The 22,474-nt window shown below is 47.0% G+C and overlaps 1 protein-coding gene across 4 annotated transcripts in view; it reads left to right on the top strand.

Annotated features, from left to right (window-relative positions):
* The first annotated feature begins 1,020 nt into the window (after positions 1 to 1,020).
* The window catches only part of CCDC158 (coiled-coil domain containing 158), a 67,127-nt gene continuing 45,673 nt past the window's right edge, over positions 1,021 to 22,474 (top strand). The window contains exons 1-9 of one of the 4 annotated variants that reach the window (XM_024108441.3): positions 1,021 to 1,156; positions 7,934 to 7,970; positions 10,126 to 10,256; positions 11,888 to 12,132; positions 12,473 to 12,582; positions 12,919 to 13,246; positions 15,349 to 15,425; positions 16,385 to 16,495; positions 18,104 to 18,218. In XM_024108441.3, the coding sequence (XP_023964209.2) occupies positions 7,945 to 7,970; positions 10,126 to 10,256; positions 11,888 to 12,132; positions 12,473 to 12,582; positions 12,919 to 13,246; positions 15,349 to 15,425; positions 16,385 to 16,495; positions 18,104 to 18,218 (1,143 nt within the window). In that variant the 5' untranslated portion in view covers positions 1,021 to 1,156; positions 7,934 to 7,944. Of the gene's footprint in view, positions 1,157 to 2,610; positions 2,871 to 7,102; positions 7,190 to 7,933; positions 7,971 to 10,125; positions 10,257 to 11,887; positions 12,133 to 12,472; positions 12,583 to 12,918; positions 13,247 to 15,348; positions 15,426 to 16,384; positions 16,496 to 18,103; positions 18,219 to 22,474 lie in introns of those variants that run through there. The other 3 variants (XM_065595981.1, XM_065595982.1, XM_024108442.3) reach the window with 3 other exon arrangements.

Below are 22,474 nucleotides of genomic sequence, written 5' to 3'. Positions count from 1 at the left end.
ACCATCTTTTTTGCGATGCTGGGCAGTTTTTTGGTCTTTGCTTGCATGTTGATGGAGCTGTCGCTTAAAAGAGCTACGCCATCAGCAAAATCTAGATATGCCCACGTATTGTTGTCGAGCCATGTGATGCTGTGTTGTGTCCAGCGACATGGTCTAATTCTGCTCCTGTGAAGTCAGTGAAGTTTTATCATTTACTTCAAGGGAGCAAGATTGGATCCCAGGTCCCCAAATGCATATGGAAACATACATGGGCCAGATCCTGTTGGTGTAATCAGCATAGCTCCATTGCCCTCCAGGAGGCTATGCCAGTTTACACCCAGATCTGGCCCTGAGGGAAAAGACAAGTATGTTAATAGACAAACATTTAATATTTCCATCCAAGGTGCAGAGACTCACAGGTGCTTCCTTGCCAGATACGCTCCAAGAATAGGAGGCAAAGCTTTCAGTAAGAGCATATCAAAAGTGCTATGGTGTCCTCAAAGCTTGAATGATCAATGAGAGTTTTGGGCGTTGCGAGCCGGGAGGGCTAGGGGTACCAGAAAAGTCAGGAAGTTTCCTGAAAATGCCAGGGGGCTGTTGCAAGATCCCCCCCATGGGCATTCGGGTACCTGCACTGACATCGGGAAGCGGGGGCAGGGGCACGCCATATGAGGCACAGGGCTGCAGCCCTAATGGGGAGCAGGTATTGAATTTCTTCCTGCAGCAGCAGCTGGGGTCCTTTGAATGAAACTTTACAGAGAAACCAAACACCACATACGGCTTTCATTGGTTCCCACACACAGGACAAGTCCGAGAGGTGGGGTTTGTTTCCTAGGCTACCGAGCCAGCCAAAGGCTGGGGGTGTGGATGAAGGGGGGGGAGGCAGGTGGCTTTCAACGGTTCCTGGAGTTTAAGAGGCCCAGACCAGCTTTTAATTATCGGTGCCATGTGCAAACGAAAGAGCGGAGTACGAGCTGCCCCCCCTGCTTCCCCATAAGGAGAAGCAAAATCACAACACATATGCTCAGGGCAGGGAGGTCCCATTACCAGGGACAGCAGCCCCGCTGTAGGAGGAAACAAAGATATTGCTCAGTTCAATAGTTCTTTATTGGCATGACGAGCTATACAAGTGCTGCCAAAGAGTAAAAGAGACAGACCCCTCAGGTGCCTGTCAGAGGTAGGTACAACTTGTCCATGAAAAGGCTTCATGCTGTGCCAGGATTGGTACCACCTGAGATCATATTGTCATTAGTGTCCAGGCCTGACCCAGCATCAGGCTGTTATATAGGTTGATGTTTTTTCTCTCCTTTGTGTCAGGGTGACGCACAATTTTTTCTCAACACTTTTTGATGAAGAACCCTTTATCATTCCTGATATCGTGAGGTAATATCTTCGTGCTGCCTCATGTCTCAACCACTGGAGTTGAAGGTGTCTCTCTATCTAGACAGACAAATTTTGCCTGTGTGTTTGTTTTTCCTGATGGGGTACTGATATGTACTACCACAATGTGGTGCCGTAAGCAGCGGGCTGGCTGGTGTTGTGGAGGTCTCTGTTTTCAGCCGGAGAATTCCCTCACTTTCTCACTTAATTGATGGCAGCTTGCATTTTTCTTTCGTTCTGAGATGCAGTCCTTTCATTCAGGTTATACGGGTGCTTGCTTAGTTGAGGATTCCATATAAGTCTTTTGTGGCAATGCTGATGCTGAATTGTAGAGTTTCTTTAGAAACCTATTTCTCGGGTTTTTGTGATAGGAGTTTTCAGGACTCTAATATTTAAGTCTTGTCAATGAATATATTTCTTGAGCACTCTGTAGAGGTGCTGTGGTGTATTGCTGGTTGCTGTTATTTGGTTTGATTTGCTTTGGTATTGGAGCAGTCGGCTGATATATACGATTGTGATTTGGCAAGCAGTACATTCTTGTGACTGAATTCTAGGTATGTGATGGAATAATTGGACACCATATTTTCAACCGCTGAACTAAAAGTACTGCCAGCATTGCTTTCCAACAGAGCATACATAATCCAAGTCATGTTATCAATACTGCCAACCTTAGGCATTCAAAAATAACTGACACCTGCAAAAGTATGGGATTGGCATAAAAATCATGAGGATTTAAAAAAAAAAAAACATTAGTTGGATATTTTCAGGTTGCTTTTTGATTTTTGACCCTTTGGGGGAAGCCACCCACCCCCTATTTGTGTGTGTACAACCTTAAATACATACAAAAATGCAAAACTTCCCCTGGGCTGCTCCCAAGGAGATTCCAGTCTCCCACTCCTAATCCCTGGGGAGGGGGACATGCCATTCTTTCCCTTTCCATCTCCCTCCCCATCACTATCCTGCCTCCTTCCTTATTCTCCTAGCCCCCTTCTTCTTTCTTCCCTGCACCCCCCAATTTGCTGCTGCTCTCAAAGGCTCCCTGTATGTTCCCCCACAGTGAGTAACAACAGCAGAGGCACTATAGATAATGGGGATTCCAGGAGCTAGGCTTCCAGAGGCTGTGGGGCCATGGGACGAGGAAGCGAGGCCCACCAATACAGGCGTCGTGGCCCCTACAGTGACCCTGGCAACGGGGCTGTACTTATATAAACACCAGGCTCAGTTCTGGCTTTGGGGCAGCTCCCTGCTCTTGTCCCCCAGCCCTCCGGCCTCCTCACTCAGTCTGCAGCTTTCCTGGCAGCCAGATAGAAGTACCTGGGGGTTTTAATGTGCTTTTTCCCTGGTCTCCGCTCCAGGGGCTCTCTCCTCTGGCTGCCGGGCAGGTGGGGATGCCGCGGGCTGAAGGATTTCCCAGCCCTGGGGGCTGAGAGTCTGACGTGTTTCAGCCGGCCTGGGCCGCTGGCAGCGAGCTGGAATCTCCAGCAGCGAGGGGAGGATGGAGCCTGAGCGAGGTGCGTAGAGACAGGGTGACAGAGGGTGCGAGACGGGGGCAGCAGAGAGCTGGAAGGGGTCCCACAGAGAGCAGTGGGGCTGACACTGCCTAGCGGGGAGGTCAGGCGCCCCGCAGTACAGCAGGGAATGCTGCAGTACCTCCTCCCTGCCACCAGGGGCGCCTGCCCCTGGGGCTGCCCAGCAGCCTCTCTGCCGCCCCACTCCCTGCTCCCCCTCGGGGATCCCAGCCAGGCAGCGCGGGGAGGCGACGGCAGCAGGACGAGGTGCTGGGCAAGGTGGGGAGAGCGCCCCCGGCCCAGCAGCAGCTGGCACCCCCGGCCCAACAACCTGCCCCTGCCCCTGCCCGGCCCCCCGCCCGACGCCGGGCACCAAGTCAGCCTGTCACCCACCCGGCACACACCCAGCCCCCCACCAATCGCCAGGCACTCAGTCAGCCTGTCACCCACCCGGCACACACCCAGCGCCGGGCACCCAGCCAGCCTGGCACCCACCCGACACACACCCAGCCCCCCACCAATCGCCAGGCACTCAGTCAGCCTGTCACCCACCCGGCACACACCCAGCGCCGGGCACCCAGCCAGCCTGTCACCCACCCGACACACACCCAGCCCCCCACCAATCGCCAGGCACTCAGTCAGCCTGTCACCCACCCGGCACACACCCAGCGCCGGGCACCCAGCCAGCCTGTCACCCACCCGACACACACCCAGCCCCCCACCAATCGCCAGGCACCCAGCCAGCCTGGCACCCACCCGGCCCCCCGCCCAGCGCCGGGCACCCAGCCAGCCTGGCTCCCACCCGACACACACCCAGCCCCCCACCAATCGCCAGGCACTGAGTCAGCCTGGCACACACCTGCCCCCCGCCCAGCGCCGGGCACCCAGCCAGCCTGGCACACACACCCGACACACACCCAGCCCCCCACCAATCGCCAGGCACTGAGTCAGCCTGGCACCCACCTGCCCCCCGCCCGGCGCCGGGCACCCAGCCAGCCTGGCACCCACCCGACACACACCCAGCCCCCCACCAATCGCCAGGCACCCAGCCAGCCTGGCACCCACCTGACCCCCCCGCCCAGCGCCGGGCACCCAGCCAGCCTGGCACCCACCTGACCCCCCCGCCCAGCACCGGGCACCCAGCCAGCCTGGCACCCACCTGACCCCCCCGCCCAGCGCCAGGCACCCAGCCAGCCTGGCACCCACCCGACACACACCCAGCCCCCCACCAATCGCCAGGCACTGAGTCAGCCTGGCACCCACCTGCCCCCCGCCCGGCGCCGGGCACCCAGCCAGTCTGGCACCCACCCGACACACACCCAGACCCCCACCAATCGCCAGGCACCCAGCCAGCCTGGCACCCACCTGACCCCCCCGCCCAGCGCCGGGCACCCAGCCAGCCTGGCACCCACCTGACCCCCCCGCCCAGCGCCAGGCACCCAGCCAGCCTGGCACCCACCCGACACACACCCAGCCCCCCACCAATCGCCAGGCACTGAGTCAGCCTGGCACCCACCTGCCCCCCACCCAGCACCGGGCACTCAGCCAGCCTGGCACCCACCCGACACACACCCAGCGCCGGGCACCAAGTCAGCCTGGCACCCACCTGACACACACCCAGCCCCCCACCAATCGCCAGGCACCCAGCCAGCCTGGCACCCACCCGGCCCCCCGCCCAGCGCCGGGCACCAAGACAGCCTGGCACCCACCTGACACACACCCAGCCCCCCACCAATCGCCAGGCACTGAGTCAGCCTGGCATCCCCTCGCCCAGCGCCGGGCACCCAGCCAGCCTGGCACACACCTGCCCCCCGCCCAGCGCCAGGCACCCAACCGGCCCCCCGCCCAGCGTCTGGCACCCAACCAGCCTGACACCCACCTGGCTCCCTGGCCAGCGCCGGGCACCCAGCGAGCCTGGCACCCACCCGGCCCACCACCCAGACCTTGCCCCACCCGGCCCCCACCTGGCACCAAGCCAGCCTGGAACCCACCCGACACACACGCAGGCTCCCACCCAGCACCAGGCACCTAGACAGCCTGGCATCCGCCTGGCCTCCCCCCCAGCGCCAGGCACCCACCCGGCCCCCCACCCAGCCCCTGTCCCCACCAAGCTCCCACCCAGCCCCCCGCCCAGTGCCAGGCACCGAGCCAGCCTGGCACCCACCCGACACACACCCAACCCCTGCCCCCACCAGGCCTCACACCCACCCGGCCCCCCTCCCAGCCCCTGCCCCCACCCCCACCAGACACCCACCCAGCCTCCTGCCCAGCACCAGGGACCCACCCAGCCTCACACCCACCAGGCACCCACCCAGCACCAGGCATCGAGCCAGCCTGGCACCCACCCAACATCCACCCAGCTCCTGCCCCCACCAGGCACCCACCTGCTCCCCTGTCCAGCACCAGGCACTGAGCCAGCCTGGCACCCACCTGAGACCCACCCGCCCAGCACCCGCAGCTCTGTTTCTAGAGAGCATAGGGATAGGTCCTGCCTCCTGCCCATGGCTGCTCTGACAGCCCACGGCCCCAGGGTGGAGGCAGTCATCTGTGACTTTCTCTCACCTGTGAGAAACAACATTCAGCGAAGCAGTCCCAAGCTTGGCAACTCTGCTTGAAGGGGACCCAACGGCCTGATTAACACTGAGCCACTGTGACGCCTGAGTAACACCACTGAAATCAGTGGTGGTTCAGTGGCATATAACTGAAGTAACAAGAGTGGTGAATTGGGCCCAGAGACCTAATGGGACGGACAATGGGGAGAGACCCACATAGAGATAGGGAACATAAAAGGAGACTCAGCTCCCCAGGGAAAGAGAGGGGCTGCCTCTAAAGTTGCCTCAAGGGGAAAAAAAATCAGCTCCTGCTGAGGTGAAAATTAAGAGAGACTTTATTTTCCAACAGGCTATGACCACGTCCATGTATGCAAATCAGTGTACGCTCATTGTATAGAAGCCTGAACTCAGGCTTTTTGAGGGCCTAATGTAAGCAGGTCTAGAATCCTTTTTACTTCATGAAGAGCCAGCAGGCTCCAGGTGCTGCCAGAATCTTAATCTCACTGGACAATAAGCTTACCCTAGAAGTTCAGCTTCCCGTAGATGGGCAGTCTTCTGCACCAATGTGCCTTTTAGGAGCACAGGCCTGGCTCTGCACTCCCATATTTGAAAAACCCAAAGGAGAAGCTATTCACTCCTGCAAGTTCAGCAACTAAGGGGTGAAGTTGCAAGTCAGCACTGTGGACTCTTTCTGCCCAGTTTGCAAGGAAGAAATCTCAAAGGGAGCTGCAAGTGCTCATCACCTCTAAAAATCAGGTGACATGTAATTTTGTATTGAGGACCCCAAGTCTGAAAATTTTTTGGCCTTCTTGTACAGCACCTAGCACAGTGGGCGAGGTCTATGGCTAGGCACTACTACTGCAACACATCATAATTTAGAAAGTGTCAGCCTTCTGTAGTGGTTAGTGTGGGGTCTGGGAGCCAGGACTCCTTGATTCTATTTCTGACTCTTCTATTGCACCTTGGGCAAGTAATTTAAGTTTTCTGTATCAGTGAAATTGGGACAATAATACTTACCCACTTGTGTAGGAAAGTACTTGGATAATTTGGCTGAAAGGATTATATAATTACAAATTCTTCATTCTCTTATATTCCTTGGAACAAACTCTGATCCAAATGCAGCTCTGCTGCAGGTGGGTTATGCAAGAGCTGATCTGGACCTCTGTCTTTCTGAAATTAATCCAGCCTTGCAAAACTGTCTTGAAAATTTACCAGAGCAGATACAAAAACTACTTGCCCTCCATAGTGAAAAACACTTTACGCACCTCTCAAAAAGAATTACTTGCCACAGGTGAGTGGATGAGAAGAATTTTGCAAAGCTGAATAAAGCTCAGATTTATTAGGGACAAGTTTTCAAAACTGGCTTATTTATGCCAAAAGAATCTGTGCATAAACCCCTCAATTTGAGCCATCCATTAGGCACTTGAGGCACAAAATAGGTCAATGTGTGCCTAGTGCCTCTCTGTGCATGTAGTTTGTATGTGCAAATGTCCACAGGACTTTTGTGTGCTCAAAATCCGTTACCAGTTTTGAAGCTGCAGTCTAGGCAGAGAGTTGAAATTCTAGCCTTTAAGGTTCATTTGGAGCATAAAGTTTGATGTCTGAAATCAGCTGTGAGAATGGTAAATTTTGCATACCTCTTTTTTTGACTGGAAGAGGTATTTCATAGGAGATGCCAGGGCCATATAAGAGGATGCCATTCCAGATCATGGCTGCTAGTGGCACAGTGTAGTTCTGAGACACCCTGCCTTCAGCTCCTTAGGGATTCAGGTAAATGACTTCCATCCAGAGATTTTAAATAATATTTATCTTCTCCTGGGAAAATAATGTATTGAGTTTAATCAGCTTCTCCACAGAAGAGCTTCTCTAAATTCTGGGGACTGAGAGGATTTCCTATCAGGCTTCTCACTCCTTAGCACTAGAGACCCACAGTCCTACTTGTTGGGCTGAGTTTGTTAATTTAAATTGTTAATTCATTTGTTTAATTTTACCTTATTGCATTTCTCCCTGAGTTGGGAGAGCTCAGCAGGCAGCAATACTCCCCAGGTGGTTTCTCTAGGACCAAATCTCTCTAATCCAGCAGGCCTTTTTCAAGCTGCCTACTTGCTCTCTTTTTCTTTGCTCTCTGGAGGCTTCACTTTTAACACCAGGCCTGGACTGATTTTAACCACATAAACTACTCTCATGGGGTGCTACACTCATTTCCCCAACATGGGGAGGAGGGTTTAATGAGTCACAAGTGGGGCAGAACCAATTACCTCTTAAAGGGGCCAGTCACCCCATCACAGCTGGCCCCGTTATAAAACATATAGTTGTGTTTATGCGACAAAGTCCACCTCACAATATTACTCAGGAAACAGAAAAACTTTCCAAAGCAAATACAAACAACTAATTGTTTAACATTTGTGAACTTATTTCTACAATATTACATTGCATTACTTCAAAATTCATTTAAGAGAGAAAGTTGATTTTTAAAATGTGAAAAAAAATAAAGATTGCTATTATTCTTTGCAGACACTGTTACAATGAGCAAGAATATCCAGGAATTAAGGTAGTGTCTGTCTTTTTTGTTTGTTTATTAGTGAAGTTATTTTTAAAATACCCTGCTACTTACCCTTAAGTGTACACCTTGATTATTGAACTTTGACATGACCAGAATAGTAAAAGATAGTCTTCTTAGCAATAATGTGACAACAGAGATAAGGAAGAAATGTGTTACAAAGTGCACCAATGTCAAAGCCATTTTGTGGAAAGGGATGAATTGCATTGTTGATGCCAGGATAATAGTTAGGGCCAGGTACTTCCTCAATCCACAGTGGCATTCTTACTGATGACAATGGGACTTTTGCACAAAGATGAAGAATGTGTCCCTGAGTTAATAACTAAACTTTTATGGCCTGATTCTCTTTTACTTACATTTTCATACTGTTACATTGCGCATCAGTCCATGGGGTAAAAATGCTGCGAGGCCCTTTTAGGAATCTTTCTGCCTTTTGTTTATTTGCCCTGAGGTGTTTGCAGTTAACAAATTTACACACACAGTTATGCCAATTAGATGCATATTTTAGGCACACAGTTACGCATCAAATAATTGAAAATCTTGCCTGAAAAGTATCATCATTGGGCTTCCGCATTAACAACTGAGATTCATGGGGCAGTTTTAACTCTCTTCGGGTTGGATTTACTAGTAGATTCTGGTTGCTTTGCACCCTTTGGTGATGCAAAGCACAAGGAGTGTATCAGTGAATCTGGCCCCGAGTTTATAAACTCCTCTGAAATCTTGGTTTTTGTGTTATTTCAGTAGCAGGGCTCCATCTGAGCACTTCATATATCAGACTATTGAGGTGTGAGGTGAAGCTGAGGTGTTGTGTAGCAATATCCAGATGGTGAATGAAGCACCCTCTAATTACAATAGAGATTCAATAAGCTCAGATCAAGTTATAAACTTCCTGGGCAGCACCCATCCAGAGTGGGGGTAATGCAGAGTGCACATGCTTGCCTCCTTCTTAACCCAACCTCTCCCACTGAGGCAACATGTGCCCTTGAGGCCTCATGGAGGGAGTAGTCCGTAGGGTCTCTTGAGCTCAGAGACTTGACTGAGACAGAGCCTTGTTTGAAACTCACAGGAGGGGGGCTCCTTACTTCCATCCCCTGCACACCCACTGTGCCAGTAACAATCTGGCCATTACTGCATGGGGCTTCGGTCACACCCAGCACACTTAACTGCATTTGCACCCATGAGAAGATAAGCTTGATTGCAGGTTTTCCCTCCTGATGTCTTTAACATCTCTTAAAAATCTAGCGTTTTGTCCATTTTCATGAGCTGGCTAGACTTCAAAAATAGGATATAGATCCACATTTAGAAATATCTCCCTTCCTGTGCCCTTCCCATTTTCTCCTTAACTTCCTCATCCTTCCTTCTTCAAAAGGCTAGATACATGTTTTTAAGAAATGTTGTGCTGCCTAAGTGACTTCAAACAAATAAGATTTTGAAACTCTGCATTCTATGGGCGATGTCATGCTGTGAGCTAGGAGAGTCCTTGTTTCTGTGCTGGAGATCAGTGTGTTTAATTTACAAATGTTTTCTGTTATTGTAGAGGGTTTCTTCTCATTACAACTCTCAAGTGTCTCCACGTAACATCTGAAAAATACAGTCCCATAGCACTTGTCAGAATTCAGTATGAAATTTCTCCTTAACCATTTGATTGATTGAGTTGTTAATGCTTTTGTCAATCAATCAGTCAATCAGCCATGCAAACTTTACACGGTAAAGCAGAATGTCTGTGGTTCCGTGTGAGTAGATGGCATTCACCAGCCAATCAGGAGAAAAAGTAAGGGGGGGGGGGAAGGAATCTTGTTTTGATATGATCCAAACAGGTTGTTTTTATTTGTTTGATGGAGTGTTTTGTTTTGTTGTATTTTGTGTTCAGCCCCTTCAGGACAAATCTTGGCTGGTGTATATCAGCAGAGTTCAATTGATTTCAGGGGAGCTATACAAATTTATGAGAGTTAACGATCTGGCACTTTCTTGCTAAATGTGAACGCAGACCCTGGGTGTGTATAATGTCACTAAATGGAGCTTATAAAATGACATTATTTTTAGTTATTCATTTCAGATACTATTTGTGGTGACACAATAAAGTTGGATACCTTCCTCTATTCATACATTGTACTCGCAACAAATACTCACACATATGATTTTGCAGGGAAGCACTGGAAAGACAAACAAAAGAAACTCTGAAACTCCAAGAAGAAGCAACCAAATTTACGATGGAATCAATCACACATTCTCTGAGTCATGAAGAGACTTTATCAAGTGGCAACATTCCCAGTGGGCGTAAGTACTAAATACAGTTTAACAATACTGAGAATTCATTTAACATCAGGCTATCTCCGTTGTGCAAACTGTCCCACTCAAGAGTTATTGTTAAAAAGGGTGTATAAGGGTTGAAATTTTACACTTACGGTTGAAGCATCTTTTAGCAAAACTGGTATTTCAAAACTGCTGTTTTAAAACTGGTGTCTTGAATTCTGAACAACGTACAAAACTATCTACATAAGAATGGCCATATTGGGTCAGACCAATGGTCCATTTAGCCCAGTATCCTGTGTTCCAACAGTGACCAGTGCCAGATGTTTAAGAGGGAAAAAACAGAACAGGACAATTATTGATTGGTCCATCCCCTGTCATCCAGTTGTAGCTTCTGGCAGTCAGCAGTTTATGGACATCCAGAGAATAGGGTTACATTCCTGCCCATCTTGGCTAATAGCCATTGGTGGACCTATCCTCTGTGAACGTATCTAATTCTTTTTTGAACCCAGTTATAGTTTTGGTCTTCACAACATCCCTTGGCAATGAGTTCTATAGGTTGACTGTGCATTATATGAAGAAGAAGTACTTCCTTATATTTGTTTTAAGCCTACTGCCTATTAATTTCATTGGGTGACCTCTGGTTCTTGTGTTATACGAAGGGATAAATAACACTTCCTTATTCACTTTCTCCACACCATTCATGATTTTTATAGACCTCTGTCCTATTCCCCCCTTAGCTGTCTCTTTTCTAAGTGAACAGTCCCAGTCTTTTTCATCTCTCCTCATATGGAAGCTGTTCCATACCACTAATAATTTTTGTTGCCCTTCTCTGTACTTTTTCCAATTCTAATATATCTTTTTGGAGATGGGGTGACCAGAACCTTATGTGATATTTAAAATGTGGGCATACCAGGGATTGATATAGTGGCATTATGATATTTTCTCTTTTATTATCTATTCCTTTCCTAATCTGGTTTTAGTGAATTAACAAAGTGGTGCAGATGTGTTATGATAGTGGATGGGGGTTGGACATGTGTGCAAAGGTGGCTTTAATCTGCTTTTGCACTCTCCTGATCCCTCGATTGCTATATACTGGATCCCCACAATGTAAATCAGGGCGGCTCCCAGATTGCCAGTGGTCCCAATGTGCAGTTAAGCCAGCCAGGGATCACTGGGGTGCAAGGATGCCCTGGCCATGCCACTTTCACCAGCTCTAAGGGTGGGTGGCATAGGAGCTACCCGGAGCTGTACACCATCAGTGGATCCCCCTACCTGGGGGTGATCATCCTGTAGTCTAAGGACGGAGGCCAAAGGGCCTGACTTACCATTGCCCTGCACATTGTGGTAGCATTTTAAGCAGTGCAAAGTGAGAGTGTAGTGGGTTTAAAATGTTACCAATCTGCTCTTGCAGTGTCTCACACCCACTCTGCACTCACTTTGCACTGGTGTCCATGACAAGATGCATTGCAAGAATGGATGGGGCCTATCCAATCCTTAGAGAAAGCTGACTTCTAAAGTATATGGGCTTGATTCTCCACTGACTTGAAGAGAATGGGCAGAACGCTCATTTGGCTCTTGCTTTTCACAGGTGTAAAGAATTATTTTATTTTCATATAAGGATTCCATTTTCAATATATAATATTCTCTAATTTCAGGTGCTGCTAGCCCACTTTTCAGCAATCAGAATGTATTAGCATCTTCCATTCGCAGCACAGTGATGGAAACCTCTACCTCTGCTAGTGCTGGCAGTAGTCCACCCAAAACTGTCTTGTATTCTAAATATGAAGTGGACATTGATACCCAGAAGAGAAGCACTAGTTATCCTGGAAAAGAGCACATTGAGAGCATCTTGGAAGGGTACTCACAGCAAGTCAGAGATCTGCAGAAGAGGCTAAATGATGTGAGTTGAAGACTTCGGGCCAGATTCACGGGTGTGGCTGCCATGGCTTTGTTACATATTGGATTCCGGGATTGGCCAGGGGAGAGTTTGGTCACCAGCACATTTAGAGCAGCTTCTTACCTGTTCTCAGCTGCCATAGCTCACAGGGTGCCTCAGAACAGCAGCACTCTTGCTATGCTCCCTCCGGTAATGCCCCCAGTATACCTGCACCACAGCATAGAGCAACAACTGGTATCTGAGAACACTAACACAATGTATCTTATTATAAATTATCATATTACCCTTAGCTACATTTATTTTTGTTCAAATATTCAATAATTTGCTTGTTTTGTTTGTCCAGAACACTGAACTGCATGAACAACAGAAGTTCAATTTAAGACAGACAATCGTTGATTTGCAGACCAAATTTCAGGAGGTGCAAATGGAGAGAGATGCTCTCGTGGATATCAGGTGTGCATGCTTACATCAGAGACTAGCCCATTGTAGTGTATCTGGTAAATGATACACAGCTCCCATGTGGGCTTGGGAGGAAGAGAAGGACTGCAGCAGGTGCTTGAACTGGTCCCCAAGTGCAAGGAGGGTTCTCCTGGAAGGAGCCTTGGGCAGCAGTAGTCATGGCAGAGTGCAAGGTCTGGCCCGTAGTTTCAGAAAACATACCAGATTCCATAATTTGCAGAAATAGTGATTATAAACCTCCCTCCCCCCATATCAGACAGGATAAAAACAAACATTGTACACCATTATCACTTTCAATATTTCTTGGATGTCTTCCTTTCTGAAATATAGACGAAGAGAATCCCAGAGCCAGGAGGACATCAAAATACAGCTACAGGCTACAGTTCATGAACTGGAAACAGCCAACCACCTTCAGGAGGAGATGCTGAGGGAGGCCAACAGCCAAACTGAGCATCTGAAAAAGATGGTACATGGCCATGAGGAAGTGCTCCACGAACTGCGGGGCGTCCTAGTGGACTATGAAGACAGCACAGGCAAGAGGGTGTATGAGCACGAGAACATCAGCTGTCTCCATATCCGCAACCTGGGCACAGCTTTTAGTAAAGTCCTGCGAGATTTAGACTCAGAGGTGTCGTATCTCAAAGGGAGGATTTTCCCGGTGAGTGGGGAGAACACTACTTTTCCTGCCAGTTAGTGGTGGAAGCTTCCAGATGACTATTTGTTATGTAAAAACACTCTGAGAGCCAAATCCACAAAGCAGTGCCTGACTCAAGTAGCGGAATCCTTCCCCTGCCTCAGAGCAGCTGTGGAGCCAATTCACAAAGACTGCTTCGGGGTGCTGCATGATCCCCGTGCATACCACTCCCACCTCCTGCACAAGAGAGCTCCAGAGAATCCAGGTAGTGGTGGATCCTCTGGCCCTGTCCAATCCGCACTCTTGGGAGCCCGGGGGAAGCTATTTTAGCTCAATATATCAATTCGCCTTCCTATAAAGATGCAAGGGCTTGTGATTTCAGCCGTACCCTGGCTTCTAAGCTGAGTCTCTTTTGGTTATCTTCTGAACATGCTTGAAAGCCAAAATTTTACAGCTGTTGCATCAGTTCAGTAGTAGCTTCAGTATGAAAAGTTAGCTGTTGGATTGTTATGCTGGAAGGTAGTGTTAATACCTGTCTTCAATCCTAGACTTGGGTAAAATCAGTGGGTGCATTAAGCACTTATGAAGAAGCAGACAAAGGCCCTTTGTGTAGCAATAGCTGAAATAATAGATGCCACTGCCCAAGGCTCTAGCCAGCATGGCAAGGCCTGAGCAGAAACTAAGCCGTGCGGGCAGAGGGATTTCCCTGGGGCCTGATTGCAGACACAGGTGCTGGGATATTGACACTGGTTGGTGGGGTGGGTTTCTGTGGCTGTCAGAGAAAGAGAGATGTAAAAAGCCAACAGACAGCGAGAGAAGTAGTCGTGAGGATGGCCCTGAGAGGGATCAAAGACAGCTCCTTGGGGGAAAGGGCTTGCTTAAAAGTAGGCTTGGAAATTGTGAGCAAGGAAACTGGCTGCTGTTGTGTGTTCCTACTATGTTCAGGGAAACAGGTCTTTGTATACATTCTTTGTTAATGGTATCAAAGAAATACCTGGCTCCATCATCAGTTTTGCCTCCTAATGGAAACAACGCAGCGATGCCCCAAATATTGGCCAAAGGGCAACAATATTAATCAATAATGGCCTGAATCTGTACAGTGCTGAGCACATCTTGTGATGTGTCAAGGGCCCTCAACTTCTATTGATTTAGATGGAAGTTAAGAGCACGCAGCCTTTTGTGAGATGAAGCCCTCCAGCAATCAGTGCTGGCTATCAAAGATTCCTTTGTCTGACGCTATGTCATTGGCTTAGGGCCAGATTGCACCTTAGCCACCATGCTGGTGGACATGCAAGTGATGACCTTGTCTTCATTAGGACAAAAAAGGTGTGTTCTTAACTTGCCTGCTAACTCCAGGTAAATTCCTAGTGAAGACGACAAGGGATTATGTAGCTTTCACACAAGTAAGCTCTTTGGGGCAGGGACTTCCTTTATTCTATCTGTACAGCACTAGCCCTGTGGAGCCCTGGTCCATGACTGGGGCTGCTAGACACTATGATAATACAAATAATAAATAATAATTAGTTAGCAGCTCAGGGTAAACCCCAAGGTCCCTATAGTTTTTAACTCAACCTGCTAACTTCTGTAAAAACTACAAATGCCTTTACTTCAGGCCAAATCCTAGTGAAAACAGCTAACTCAAGGTAAGAACACCCTTTTCCCCTAGTGAAGACAGACTGAGAGGGCGCAAAGAGCCTCACGCCCTTTACACATCCCATTCAGTGGCCAGCTACACAGGAGTCTTTGAGCTCAGGCAGTGCAAAGACTGCAGGGCTAGCACTGCTTTCTACACTAGCCCATGGAAAGGGGACAGGCAGGAGTCCAACTGTGACCACATTCCCCACTGGCAGCAGGCCAGGCACAGAAGAGAAAATGCTGTAACCTCTTTTAGGAGGAGCACACTGGCTGAACTCCTACTAGGGTGATGTGTCTCTGTACTGTCCCCAACTCAGCTCTGTAACTTACAGCCAGAATTTAACCTTGCTTGTGTGAGTTATGCAAACTGTTCTACAAGTGAACCTTGGTTTCTTAAACTGTACTAACTGTTGATTTAGATTGTGTTTTCATTTACTAGTGGGTAAGAGTGATTACTCACAATAAACAACACTGTAATTTACTTACAACAGTTGGAGGAACAACTTGAATCACTGAAAAAAGAATCACAGGCCAAAACAGAACTTCTGCTTCAACAACATCAAGATAGGTACCTTTTCCCTATTTAATCACTAGTATAGTTCAGGCACCAACACTTTCTCACTTTTCCAGGCTGAATTATTTTTTGTACCAGATGCTGATACTGTAATAAGTGAGAGGTGCAGTAGCAGTCACTATTATTGAGGGTTTATCTGTTTCTATTCTAGTTTTGTGTTTTTAAATACTCAGAACTTCCTGACACATTTAACAATTTCTAGACATGATCTCTGCTGAAAGGTCAATATTTTGGAAGCGTCTAAGCAAAACTAATTCCATTGGATTGTAATAGGAGGATTTTCTGACTTTTGTGTTCTTTACCGTGTCATGTTAATATTTTCCTAATATAGGCATGTTTGTTAGTGACTAGAACTAAAACCATTTAAATCATTCTTGTGTGGAGCGCAGCACTATTGTTAACGCTGGTTAGGATAAAATCAATAACTTTCTAAAGTACGATGGAAAATAGAAATGACCAGAGGTATTTTAAGTAACAGTGCAAAAAATCGTTACAGTGCTTTTTGCTTTTTTCAAATCAAGGCTCTTCCCCTCTCTCTGATTAAAATAAGCAACCGAGCTTGCTATTTATGTAGCTAGTGCAGATTGTAGTACACCTTGTCTAGTACATGGTAGTGCTTTAATGTAAATAACAACGTGTGGATGACATGACTTTTAATTGTCATCTTTCATTTTCCTGGTTTTTCCCCTCATCTCTTGTTTTTGGTTTTTTTGTTCAAAACTTTGGCCTTCCTTGGTTCAATAAATTGCAACTTCTCCAACTTTCTAATTGAATTATCTAGTTATGTCATCAGAATAAACTGTGAATTAATTTTATACAACTGATTACATTCATGACAAATCCCCCAAATCTTTAAATCTTGTGACTACTGGGGAAATATTCTTTTCCGTACAGTTTATGCAATGGGAAATACCTTGTCTACAATTGTAACCAGTATTTTTTTTTTTAAATAGGATTGAGCAACTAATAAATGAACATGAACAGGAGGTGGCAGCACTGACTGATAAAACCAACAGCGCACGCAGCCATGCAAATAATATCCAAAGCCAGATGGAGATCATTCAGTATGTTTCTCGGTTGTACTGTAGAACACATTAAAATAACCTTGATTCTAGAGAGGTCTCCCTCTGCTAGCATACACTCTCTGCCGGCATGATAAGATTTCTTAGTAACTTTGCTTCAGGGTTAATCAACCACTGCAGAAATCATGGGAGGCGAAATCTAGAAAGGGTACAAAATAGATAGAGGGGAACATAGTCTTGTGCTTAAGGCAAAGCTCTGAGAATCAGGAGACATGGGAACTGATTCTCAGTCAGAAGCAAGGTAAGTCAAATGAGTCATTGGAGTTACTCTGGTTCAGGTGAGAGGAGAATCAGTCCTGTGCTATTTTCCTGACTGACGTGAATTTCTTTTTGTGATGTTGAGCAAATCTCTGAGTCCTGAATTACAAGCAACTCCTGCAACACTGCACAGTAGTGAAATGAAGGAGTGAACAAGAACCTTCCCCACGTGCACATCTGCATGGGGAATGCTCGCAATAGCATTCCCTGCAATCTCTATCATAGGGACTGCTTCTCTTCCTCCCCTCTTTGGGAAGCAGAACTAGGAAAATGTGGGACCATGGCCCTGCTCCCTCTCTATACCCACCCACAGAGCAGGAAAAGATTGCTGCGGGGAGCATTCTGCACCAGCTTTATATAAATTAAGCAGAAGTGGGGCTGTGCAGAAATGACTGGAGTCCTTAACCATCAAGGGGGAGGCATAGCTCCGTGGTTTGAGCATTGGCCTGCTAAACCGAGGGTTATGAGTTCAATACTTGAGGGGGCCACTTAGGGATCTGGGGCAAAAATATGTACTTGGTACTGCTAGTGAAGGCAGGGGGTTGGACTCAATGACCTTTCAGGGTCCCTTCCATTTCTATGAGATAGGTATATCTCCATAAGAGTTGGTAAAATTCTGGTCCAAAATTCATTCCTGACAATATATTTCTTGTCAACTGTATCATAAACAAAAATGGATGAATTCTTGTGATGTTTACTGGCAGAAATAAATAATGATGAATCTTATAGAAGATCCTGTGGAAAAGCCACATATATGGCCAGTGTTGGCATTGCTAATAATTGAGTGACTAGAAAATGGCATGGTGGTTCCCTGTTGATGGTCTCTTGATGACTTGTAGGTCAGATGTGCTCAGTTTATGCATTAAAAGATGAGTTTTCTATCTGCCAACCCTGCAAACTCAAGCTGGGGTTTGGAAGTCAAACTGGGCCATGTGTGACTTGCACATAATCACCTGTGATAAAGATTCTGTAAGCTGAATTCTGCCCAGAGTTCCACTTGTGCAGTCCTCTGGTGCAACTAAAGACAGACTCTAGCTCCCCAGTTAAAACTTAGTTAACATGTGTGTTGATGATACATGACCCAGAATTGTAAACAGAAATAAAAGCAGTAACACCTTATTTTTGTCATTAAATTAACCAAATATGACTGAATACAGAGGGAGCAGATCTGTTAAGTAAGAAGGTGCCATTTTTATATTTTCACATTTCAGACTGCAACTACACTTAATACAGTGAAGTCTAGGGATCACATCCTTAGCATAGCTGTGTATGTATCATGCTTTGGCAGCGCTCACAATTTTTTTTTCCCTTTCCTTTCAAAATTTTTCTTAGAGAACAAACACGAAACCAGAATTCAATGTACATGCGTCAGGTCAGTCAATTGGAATCCACTGTTTCTCAGCTGCGTTCTGAATTACGGGAAGCTAAAAGGATGTATGAAGACAAGGTGCGTGTGGACTGCATTGTTCGTAATAGCTCCAGCTGAACTTGGTACCTGGGTTTCCTCCTGAAATGCACTGTATCGTTCAGAAAAAGACAGTCACACTCTCATTTGAAAAGGTTTTGTTTCAGAGAAATTCAATGGCTGATCAGATAGATCACTATTCTTTTATCCATGGCACTGTTTTTCTTTCCAACTATTGTATTGTATTATTATATACCATGTTTAAGCATAGGAGCTGGCTTGAAGTGGTTTCCATTATATACAGGGTTTGCAGTTTGGTTCAATGGCTCTCAGCGCTCCTGCTGTAAAAATTGTTCCAGCACCCCTGAGTTTAAGAACAAATAACATTGTTCTCTAACAAACAGATTAGAGGAGCACACAGATCAAAATTAGTGGCAAATGATTCCATCTGGAAATCAATGCAGAGGACCATAGACTTTAAACAGCAGTTTTATATGTGGATCAAAGGCATTATCTCTCCTAAAAGATAGAGAATGTAACAAGAAGACACAATTAGGCAATTAAAAAGAGCTTCTTGCATGAGCCATAGCACCCAGAAGTGTTCTCCAGTAACTTTCTGTCTTGGGAAATCAAAGAGGAAACGAATCTGCTGTAAACAGATCAAGAGCCCTAATCAGCATCTGGAATATTAATTTTTTACCCATTAGTTAAAGGAAACTTGTTGATTAGGTTAAATAAAGCTGCTGGAACTGGCAATTCAGACCTAAATGCTTTGGCCAGAGAAAGAAGGAGAATCATAGCCACAGCCACAAGTACAGGCCAAGGCACTTTGGTCTTGAACCACCAGTTACAGCAGCTTCATTTGACCCAATCAACAAGCTTCCTCACAAATCCTTTATTCTGTTTACCAATCTCCTCTCCCATCTACCTATCCACATTCCCAATACTATTTCATTTGGCTGTCTCAGGAACATGCCTTCTCTCAGGGGTCCTCTCAAAGGTTTGCATAGGGCAGATCATACCTCAACAGAGAGAGGGTGGTTTCAGCCACCTGCCCTTGGAGCTTCCCAATCATGAACCATTTGGAATCACATAAAACCCCTGTGACTACTACAGCAATTGCTTGTGTAGAAAAATAGTGTTACTATTTAAGTATTTTGAAGTGACCCAGGTGGAAAGACAGCGTTTGTCAGCACCTGCAGGTTCAAGCTGCTTTTCTTCTTCATAGCAGCAAGTTTAATAGCACACTGAAAATCCCCGACTCAAACTACAGGCAGCAAATCGTTTTCCTACGCCTCTACCTTTTGGTGATCAGTTACCTTAGACAAATGGAGAGGAGTTCACTCCAGCCAGTTCCACTCCAGAAGTTCACTCTATCCATTCACTTTTCAGAGAATTTATTTCATGTCATCTCCCCACCCCAATTCCACATCCCTTTCTGGGATCCCTCTTACAAGAAAATACAAAGACTGAAGTCAGTGCCCTTCCCCAAACTGGAACAGAAGAGTTACTTCAGCTATAATTGGGAGCAGGGTTGTAGTACCATTATTTCCTCATTCCCGAATACATGAGAGCTCTGAAAATGGAACACGTACATCAGAAAGTTCCGTTTCTGTGTGGTGATGATGGTAGCCTCTACAGTATAATTCTTTCTCTGAGTTCACAAGATTGGTTTGAGACTGTACCCCTAAAGAATGCCTATTTCAATATAATATCTATCTCTCTCTTCAAAAATACTTGAGGCTCTGCGCAAGTGAAGGCCACTACCCAGAATGACAGATTTCTTTCAGGATGTGGTCCCCATCAAATACAGGTTGTAATTGTTTGATGATACCCCATATGGGTTCCAGTGTGAGGTGGTAGGTGACAGCTAGAGCTGTGTAATCATTTCCCTCTCCCTCATGACTGGAGAGGTATTAATGGGCCCGGGGAAGTCCTGATAACACAGCTCCATTGGAGCTCCATTGTCAGGGAACCCAGAATCCCAGAGTAAGTAGTGGGCCTCTGTGCAGATGATCCTTGTCTCTTCTGCATCCCCCAGCATCCGCTGGTCTCTGGTGATGGAACCATGGCTCACTGGGCAGGCGAACACTCAGAGGAAATCCACAAAGAGATTTTCCCTGCACAGCAATAGATGACTCTGATTCACACTAACCACAACATTTTGTGTGCCCTTTCTTTAGAATTTCCATTTCCTTATTCCCTTCCCTGGACCTAGGCCTTTTGGTTTCATAGATAATACCACTGTGATTCTGACATCTCATAATTATTATCTGAGGATAATTTCCCTTTTTCCTCAGAGGCTGACCTGAAAATGGTTGCTCTCCGCTCTCTGTAAAATTAGAGCTGACAACTCATGCAGTAACATTTGACTTCTGGAGTCAAATCCTGCTTATGTTACACATCATGTTAACTTTGGCAGCCTTTTCCTGCTTATTAGTGGAAAGCTGCTCCCACTGTAGAGCTGTTGTATGATTTGACATGACTGTTATTCTCTGTTCAAGAAAGGCCCAGAAAGGGAATAGCAGGGATGTGGTAGGTCAAGCTGGAGGTAGCATGGCACAGATATGTTGGGCATTTGAAAGCAGGCCAACCTGCCCTCTGTCTGGCTCCACTTACTGCTCTGTTCACGTGCATTAAAATTCATTCCATTCTGTTTCAAAACAAGCACCGCAGATCTCAAACCAAACAATTTTTTTGTTGGGCTTGTAAATTAATGTGTTATGTTCCAGCTGTAGTAGAAGTGCAGTTTACCATGTACTTTTTCATAGAGATGACTTTAACAAATTCTGTTTGGCATAAACAGAGCAGCACACGATACTAGAATCATAGTAATGTCAGGCTGGAAGGGACCTCGAGAGGTCATGAAGTCCAGCCCCCTGCACTGAGGCAGGACCAAGTAAACCTACACCATTCTAGAGAGAAAATGTGGGTGAGGTAATATCTTTTATTGGACCAATTTCTGCTGTTGAGAGGGACAAGCTTTCAAGCTTTTCCAGAACTCTTCTTGAGGTCTGGGAAATGTACTCCGAGTGTCACAACTAAATACAAGGCGGAACAGATTGTTTAGCGTAAGTGGTTAACAAATTTCAAGATGACGTGGCCGTTAACATCTTTCCAGTTATACGGGGGAAAAGCTGGGGGTGGGATTTAGTCAGGGCTGGCTCCAGGCACCAGCCGAGCAAGCTGGTGCTTGGGGCGGCAGATTGAACGAGGCGACATTCCGCCTTGTCCTAGGGCGGTACAGCCGCTTTTTTGTTGTTGTTGTTGTTGTTCTGCTCCGGCCACCCTGTAGGAGGCGGCGGCGCGGAGGATAGGAGCGACCTGCAGCAAGCCCGGCAGGGCAGTCCTTGTCCTTCCCTCTCTGCCGACCGGAGTGGAGCCCTTGCGGCAGGCGGCGCGGAGGGGCCCCGTGGCAGCGCCCCGCTGTAGCCCTGGCCGCCCCACTTCTCTCTCTCCCCCCAGCTAGCCGGTCCCCCTGCACCCGTGCTCCGGCCGCGCTGCAGGATTTTTTGTTTTGTTTTTTTGCTTTGCCATTCTGGCTGCCCCATTTTTTTTTTTTTTTTTTTGCTTGGGGCGGCCAAAAAGCCAGAGTCGGCCTTGGATTTAGTGGGTTATAGATTGTTGTGATAAGCCATAAATCCAGTGTCGCTATTCAGTCCTTGGTTTTTAGCGTCTAGCAAAGATATGAATTTAAGCTCCCAGGCTCATCTTTTGAAGCCGTTGTGCAAGTTTCCTTTGAGGATGAGAACTGAGAGGTCAGATATGGAGTAATCGCTTTGCGAAACGTGTTCACCCGCAGGTGAAATGGATGGTGTTTTTGTCTTTTATAATTTTTCTGCATGAGTTCATTTGTGAGCATAGTAATTGTCTCGCTTCACCCACATAGTTGTGATCAAGGCATTTAGTGCACTGGATGAGGTGTACCACATGTTGTGACGGGCATAGGTAGGACCCATGGATCCTGAAAAGTGTGTGGGGTGGGAGGAAGGGAGGGTTGATCATTGTAGCTGTGGAGGTATGTCTACAGGTTTTGCCTCTGTTGTTCTGGCAGGGTCTGGTGACACTTTGACAACTTTGAGTTGGTAAGTCCCAGTCTGTGGGGAGTTTGCTTCTGATGATGAGCTTAGAGAGGTTGAGTAGTTGTTTGAAGGCCAGAAAAAGGGGTTTAGGAAAGATTTCTTTCAGGATGTGGTCCCCATCAAATATAGGTTGTAATTGTTTTATGATACCCCATGTGGGTTCCAGTGGTAGGTGGTAGGCGACAACTATGGGTGTGCAATCATATTTCCCACCCA

Source organism: Chrysemys picta, chromosome 5 (genome assembly GCF_011386835.1).
Source record: "Chrysemys picta bellii isolate R12L10 chromosome 5, ASM1138683v2, whole genome shotgun sequence".
In the NCBI taxonomy this organism is placed as follows: Eukaryota; Metazoa; Chordata; order Testudines; family Emydidae; genus Chrysemys; species Chrysemys picta.
Note: the sequence above shows the minus strand (reverse complement) of the source record. Positions and strands in the feature narration are given on the sequence as shown.